Source organism: Aedes albopictus, chromosome 3 (assembly GCF_035046485.1).
Source record: "Aedes albopictus strain Foshan chromosome 3, AalbF5, whole genome shotgun sequence".
NCBI classification, from domain to species: domain Eukaryota; kingdom Metazoa; phylum Arthropoda; class Insecta; order Diptera; family Culicidae; genus Aedes; species Aedes albopictus.
The window spans coordinates 287342251-287350284 of record NC_085138.1 but is presented as its reverse complement, the minus strand read 5'-3'; the positions used below and the strand labels follow the sequence as shown (position 1 = coordinate 287350284).

The 8034-nt window shown below is 40.4% G+C and overlaps 1 protein-coding gene across 1 annotated transcript in view; it reads right to left on the bottom strand.

Annotated features, from left to right (window-relative positions):
- Window positions 1-750: 750 nt before the first annotated feature.
- Window positions 751-8034, bottom strand: part of LOC109418745 (chymotrypsin-2-like) — a 96697-nt gene continuing 89413 nt past the window's right edge. Inside the window, exons 2-4 of the mRNA XM_062858816.1 lie at window positions 1675-1744; window positions 1229-1614; window positions 751-1153 (exon numbers count right to left, since the gene is read on the bottom strand). Of these exons, the coding sequence (XP_062714800.1) occupies window positions 851-1153; window positions 1229-1614; window positions 1675-1744 (759 nt within the window). The 3' untranslated portion in view covers window positions 751-850. The remainder of the gene's footprint in view (window positions 1154-1228; window positions 1615-1674; window positions 1745-8034) is intronic.

The window sequence follows — 8034 nt, the reverse complement described above, 5'->3', positions numbered from 1 at the left end:
TCTCGCTGCATTTTAAGGCGAATCCAGCATCCAGAAGGTGGCCAAAGCCGGAAGGATACGGTGGGCAGGGCATGTTGCAAGAATGCCGGACAAAAACCCTGCAAAGTTAGTGTTTGCTAACCATCCGGTTGGTACAAGAAGGCGTGGAGCGCAGAGAGCACGATGGGTGGACCAGGTGGAGCGTGATCTGGCAAATTGTTGATTCAGTGTTATCACGAATTTGATGTTCAACTAAATAAATGAAATGAAGATATTGCGGAGATTCCACCTGTTTAGACTCCTGCGCGAAAATTAGTTGCGTGTATTTTTCTTGCGTGGGCCCACAGATATAAAAACAGACCACGTCCTGGTGAATATTTTACCCTGCGTTGTTAAGTACACGTTTGGTGATGGTTTTGCATTGTAAACAAACATTTATAATGTACCTACGCTGAAAATGAGCCTAATCATTTTTCGCGTCGGAATCTATAAATCTTGGCAACGGGCAATAGTTGAAATCACAAACAGGAGGAAGCGTGCAGGTTATAGGTTCAACCACTGAAACTTAACTGCCCTGTATAAATCACGAACAATTTCGAGAGGTGGGCGAGTCTCACCAAAATCAAAGTTACTTATACATAGTAGTCTTCCAAGTACAGTAATCTAAACCTAATTTGACAAACAAAAAAGATAACTCGTCATTCAAATGTGTACCGTATACGCACATTTCTTATTGATGGACAGATGATTTAAGAAAAGAATTTAATCATATTTAATGATCGATCAATATATATTCTTCTACGTATTAAAAGTGGTATTGGGTCATATTGGGTATCATTGCATTAAAAGAAACTCAAAACAAAATACAAGCTTAAACTTCCGCAATCATCGAAATCCAATCACGATAGCTTTGAACCCTAGTGTATACCGCGGGCAGCATGCGTCCACAGCCAGCCGATAGAGAAAACACTCCTACCAGTACGTTATCTTCCGAAGCCAGAGGTGCTCCGGCATCGATGATACAGTAGCACCCGGTCATTCGTGGGCGTGCACACACGCTAGTGGTATAGATATGAACGTGAGAATCGCCAGCGGCGTGTATTTGGCGGCATTCGTCGTTCGCAATGGTAACCTTACGGGCCATCTGCATGTCGTTGGGCGTTACGTCTTCGATCTAGGATAAACAGTAAAACTAATCAAGGTAGCCAAGGTGTTCATCTTTGCGAACGGGAATACTTAAGATACTTACATCCGATCGCCATCCCGTGAGCACAACAAGTTCGCCAACCTGAGAAGTCACGCTCGGTAACTCGATGATCTGTACGCTTTCACTCAATTCCATATCGACGGACGATTTCACTAAAGCCAAATCGTGTTCGTAGAAAATCGGATCGAAACTGTGGTACAACTGAATCTCGGCAACCTCGTATTCCAAGCCTTGCGGATCGATGGTATAGCTTCCAACAACTATGGTGAAACTGGTTGTAGTTCGGCCTTGTACGCAGTGAGCTGCCGTGAGGACCCATCGCTGAGAAATAATCGATCCACTACAAAAATGAACTTTCACCGGCAGGGAACGCAGCGATGCCTGAAACGGGGCGTTCAGAACAGGATCCATCGGAGCAGTGTCCCTTGCTGTAATGCAGAAAAGTATTAGAATTATGAGATTTTTTTGGTCGTAGAAGCTAAACTTACCATTTGGTGCTGCGTTAGAAAGTCCGATAAAAAGAATGGAGAATACAAGTAATTTATTCATCATGTTAAAATGATGTAACCTTGAGTACCACAAACGAAAGCTGCTATTAGTTCAATACAGCGATTCTGTCAAGGGCTCACTGTTTTTATATGATACAGCTTTTTGCAACTCATCAGCGTACGCGCTCCAAATGATAACCTTTTATCACCAACGCGTGGTTCCAACCATGTGGTAACGGGTGAGATAAAGGGCCAATTTGGTTTATGATTGTACCTAGCTTTGTACCGGGACTTAAAAATCAATCACACACCTGCACTCGCCAGATGGTTGCACTGAACCGTTGTTTGATAAGCAAACTCAAATTGGGTGATTGACAGTCTAAGACAACCCCGGCCTGTCTTGGAACAAGGGACACGTTGTCCCTTCACTAGTGCACAAGCTTTTTTGCTGCAGCACATGTCCCCTCGAAACACAAACCAACTCTCTTCAGATATGTCAAGATTGGCTACAACAAAGCTGCACCGGACTACTGAACTAAATTGTAAAATTGACGTCAAATAAGCGAATTGCTCCAAAATCACCTTCTAATTGTTCATAATGCCACCCTGCTGGACGAAATCGCTCGAGCGGAAAACCGAAATTCAGGCTTTCGCATACCTATAGTACAGGGGTTCTCAAACTTTTTCAGCTTGCGACCCACTTTTGATTTTCAAAGAATTTGGCGACCCACCAGCACGAAAATTACTTTTCTTTTTCTTTTCTTTTCTTGCAAATTTGGACTGCCTTTTTATATAAATACATTTTATCACTTTACTAGGTTGTGATAAACTTACGTTACGTAGCCCTCAAACTTAGTTTTTTTTTTGTTTATTTATGCTGCTCTTTTAGTTTTTTTTAGAAAAGTCTAAGAAAGGTTAAGGTGCCCAAGTAGAGGAGTGGACTTGGTGTAATGGTTAGAGCACGTGACTATCACGCCGAGGACCTGGGATCGAATTACACTCCTGACATACTCACAAATATGTGAGTTCTTCCTTCGGAAGGGAAGTACAGCGTGGGACCCGAGATGAACTAGCCTAGGGCTAAAAATCTCGTTAATACAGATAGAAAAAAAGGCGCCCAAGTTTGCAGCATTAGTTAGCTCTAAGTCCTCAAAATTTGAGATGAGAGTCCAAGTTTCTAATATATTTAACCAGATATCAAATGCACTGCAATGCCTATGATCGCATATCAGTCCCATATTTGCTGGGTTTCCTATTCATATGGAACAGTTATGCGATCATAGGCAGTGCAGAAAATTAAAAGCTACTATTAAATATCGGTTGAAAATAATATACGTATTCACAGCGAGTGGATGAACATCAAGTAGTTTTTGAATTATAGTACTGCTGGGTTTTCAGATGAGTAGTCTTGAAGATTTCCTTCTTACACACTTATTTTGCTTTCATTTTTATTGAAATCACTTTGCAATTGTTCCGTTTAAGTTCAGATTATCGACAGTCATCTGAATATCACAGAAGTTTAGCTTTACTGAAGTTTGGTAAAAGTAAGGTTTCTTGTCGGTAATTTTTTGATTTTTTGTATTTCTATTTTTTTTTTGTATGGGAAATGTGTCAAACTACTGTCACGCACACGCAAACGTATGCATTGTGTGGGTCACTTAAGCCCAAACGAAAATGCTAACTGCAAGCAAACTCATTTTTTCCATAAACCATGTAAAATCTAAAATTTTACCATCTTCTTAAAACTTCCGATGAGTTTTCATAGTTTTAGAATCAATTTCAGAATGCAGACAGTAGTTTCAATATTCAATATACTCCAGGCAAGACTTATAATATAAAATTTTAATAGAAATAACGTGAGACCGAAATTCTAGAAATAACTCTTCTAGAAAAAGATTCTCCAAAATTGGAAAATGGCTGGCAATAACATTCGACATACGTTAATAAAGACTTCGCGACCCACCAATAATCAGCTCGCGACCCACCAGTGGGTCGCGACCCATAGTTTGAGAAACGCTGCTATAGTAAATAGGCGGACAAGCGTGGCATAAATTATGCTTGATGAGGTTGGCCCCGGATAGAGCCTCCACAAGAGCAGGTAATTAACTTGCATGTGAAACGTACTGGAAATTATACTAAACCAGTCTGAATAATTTAATACAAATTACTACGAAAATCTGTCGGTGACTGGCGTCAAATCACGGGCAAGCGTGACTAATAAATCGATTCAGAGAAGGGTACGGGCGAGCAACGCCGGAGATCCTCTGTTTGTTTACCAGCGGGTAGGTCAATATCGTTCGCCGAGTGTTACCAAAATCACATTTTAAAATTCCTCGACGAGTTTTACGATTCATTTTCGTTATTAAATTACCACTATTTAAGATTAAATAACACCTGCCTGAACCACTCTGGAGTGACATTTCTCTCTGATCGCATGATCCCGACGGTTATTTATAGTATTCTTTTTTTTTTCTTCCTGGATATGTGCTAAAGATTTTGGGTTCCCTTATTTGTTTTCTGCCACTTGAAATATCACCGTCATGGCTGAACAAGCAGTGCTGCCAGTTATTTGGTATCATAATCCTGTTTTTAGGAACTTCTTTAAAGCGTCAACTGATTTAACTGGCCGCCATGTCGTAGGACGTCACTTTCTTAGTCAGTTCTACTTCGAACGGGCAGCTTCGTTCTTCACACTTCCAATTCCCCGCTAAAGTGAGAGCAGAAGAACTCGACCTGACGAAGACGCGCGTGATGGAAATTTATGGAAATATTGACGATAATCGATTTTCGAGCGATATGAGGTCGAATAAAAGGTGATCATCGATCGATTTCATCTCACACCTCTTCCCCGGCATACCTATATTCCAGAACAGTGTACGAAGACGATGACGAAACTAGCTGCCGGTTGATGATGGGTCTTTGTGGTGTTGTTCAGTGATCACCAAACATCAAGTGTGGTGTGGGACATAGCTACAGTATTCAGACACTTCTCCAAACTGCTCCGATCTTCACACGGATACGATTTCGATTTAAATTTATGAATATAATTTACCGTTTATTCACGAACGACGACGTAGATCGGTGTTATAGTTTTACACACGGCTCAGGCAAGGTGGACAGCTGGTGACACTTTGGCTTGCGAGTTTGATGGCGTTGTCCGTTTGTCCGGTTGTCGTCGGGATACAGTTGGTGATCGTTCGGGCCGATACGGGATGAGGATTTGAAATTGTCATAATTTGGTAGTCGTAAATGTCACAATATTGATGGGAAAACGAAACCTAATACCACTGGCTGGTCGTATTTTTCTCCCTGGTTGTTCCACTTGAAAGCGAAGACCAGGTTCATTTGAAGCTTTAGCCGTCTCCGTGTGTGTTTTCGAGCGGGTTGATCTATTAAAACTGGTATGAGGTCCGTTGCTGAATAAAACTTATGATAATTTTATTGGACTCGTAAAGAATGAATCATCTTGGCCTAGATAGTTGGATCAGTTTGGACTAGATGAGATTCTGGTAGATAAAAAAATATGTATTGATTAGTAAAATATGAGTTTCCAGTCCAGTTTCTATACAATGAGTTCATTATCCTATATTGCTGAGAAAGTTTAAAAAGGGCGATGATGAGCCTGGGCGTGTTAGTGGAATACCTGTAATTAAAAAGAAAATCGGGTTAAGTACTGTTCCTTTTAATTCCACTAAGAATGGGGTTTCTAAATTTTGAAAAATGTATTGATTTTTTATTTATACGAAAGAGCACCTTTTTCTGAGTTACTATGATTTTTTCAGATTTTTAGTACTTTGTTTTGGTACCTAAAATCAATTTCAAAGAGATTTTTTGAAATCACCTTTTGACAGCTGGACAACGGTTTGACAGCTCCGCCTAGTACAAACTGTCACGAGGGGTGATTCGACAAATCGCTCCCATACAAACTTCAAATTGATTTCAAATAGGTTCCCGGAGTTCAAAATTCATGAAGATTTCGATTTTGGCTTAGTTTGACATGCAGATTCAGAATACATTAAGGCTTTTTACGGCATCAACAGCTTCGGCAGCCATGTTGGATATGTGGCTCGAAAATTCAAAGTGATACTTCTCAGGCACGAAAGCGAATATTCGTATGAAAAAGTATCATCCTTTATGCTCACACGCAGTGATTGCGATGATACTTTTTCAGCTGCATTACAGCAGAACTATCAGTTTTTTATCACTTCAAAATCGTGAGGCAAACAATCATTGAATAGCAAAAAGTCAATGATTCGTTTGAAAGCTAAGCGATGCATCATGACACCTTAATGACCCGATTTTGTCAGCCCCTTTTCAGAACACGTTTTTTGCTCTCCTCATAAACCAGAACAGTTTTTCTATTTTTTTTATCCCCGTATCTTTTTCATTTAAGCTATAGTTTGATGATAATCATGAATGAATTGGTTGAAGTTTGACCGTAAATTAACGAGAGCAAAAAGTTTGTCGTAAAATGGGGCTGACAAAATCGGGTCCTTACTGTACTGAATTATCTCAACACCGTTAAAGAAGCCAATTATCACCCTTTGACAGATACGTATTTCGACCTCAACTGTAAGGTCCTCTTCTGTGTCTTGTTCTTGACTCGACTTCGTCGAAAGAATGTACAGATTGAGGATCAAGGGTTAATCCAACTTCATCATAATCAACGTGGACAGCCCACACTCTGGAAGAACTGATGATGACAAGGAAGCATTCTACGCGCAGCTCGAGCGCAAGTGCGACCGCTGCCCAAGTCAACGGTCTTCACGAGGTCTGATTAACTACATATTCAAGTCTGGTTTACTTCATATCCCTTTCGTGACGAACCAGCACAATTGTGCCGTTGAGCAATAAATAGGCTTACATATTTTTTTTAACCTGTTTAATCTTTATTTTATGTGATGTAAACTGCTTTGTGATTTGAACCATTATTTATACTTGTATGTGCGCAAACAAACTTTTGTTTACATTACATGTGGGATTTAAAGTAATAACAGAGACAAACAGACGTAACACTCTGATGATTCCCATCGTACATCAATTTAACGGTCTATTTAAAAAATTGATAGTTGACCACCTGACCATCCGTGGCGCTCGCATCGTTTTTGTTCGAGTTTGACGTTTGCCCACTACCGCCATCTAGTTGATGGTCGGCCAAACTCAGACCTTTTAGCATTGGGCGAACATGTTGCCGTGACTATGATGTGAATCGAAAAATGTTCGAAGTGTTACGTCTGTTTGTCTGTGATAATAACCTCTACGTCGAGAAAATAAGGAAGTTTGAAAGGGAAATTCCAGTTAAATTTGTTGGTAAAACGATTTTTTCTACCCGTTTTTTTAACCCTCAAGAGGATACCTTAAATGAAGGTCCGTTTTGGGACCCTGGAATCCATTGGACCTCAACATATATTCTCGCGTATCTCGTGATCCTTACTTTTTGAAAGGGTGATGTTTTCAGCAAAGATGTTAGGAAAGTCAAGGCCTATCTAGTGATGAACAATTTAGTTCAGGAAGTTTCCGCTAGGTGGTGCTAGTGAGCATTGAAAAATGCCCCCGATCTACAGGATATAACGTACCTAAAAAAGCGGACAAGGACAAGACGTACCGAAACAATAGGGTAAATCGCACTGCTGTAGACGAGTAGACATTTATGTCCAGCGGGTCAAAAGGGGTCATTCAAATATTACGTAACGCAAAGGAGTAGGAGGTGGTCTAGCGCAGTGTTACGTTTCATTCAAAATTTTCCATACAAAAGTTGTTGCACGGAGAAGGGAGGAGCCCTTAAGTTGTCAAATTTTGCGTTTCGTAATATTTGAATAAACCCAAGAGGAATCAGAGACAAACAGGCGTAACACTATTAAAATTTAAATCTCATATATCTCAGGATCCTGATTACTTATATAGTTGATGTCTTCGGCAAAATTGTTTGGTTGGTCAAGAACTTATAGATTATGGACCGTTTGATTCGATATTCCACCACTAGGCAGTGCTAGATAACATGCAAATTTGTTATCTCATAATATCTCAGGATCCTGATTTCTTAGAAAAATGGTGTCTTAGTTGTTGGGTAGGTCAAAAATGTTCAGTTGATGAGCCATTGAGCATGAGCATGAGCATGATTGACCGCCCGCGGTTGCTCCTCTGTTATTGCAAGGACAACTGCATTTACACAAAGAACCAACAGATAATGCTTTGGACTAGCCTTCTCCTCATTGTGTAAATGCTGGCATCCCAGTACTTTTTTAAAAAGCAATACCAGCGCCGGCCGCGTCCGAATGCAGGTCAATTGAGGATAGTGAAGGAAGTGATGACGTGATTCTCGCTTAGGCCAATAACCGAGGAATTCTCTGCGTTACTACA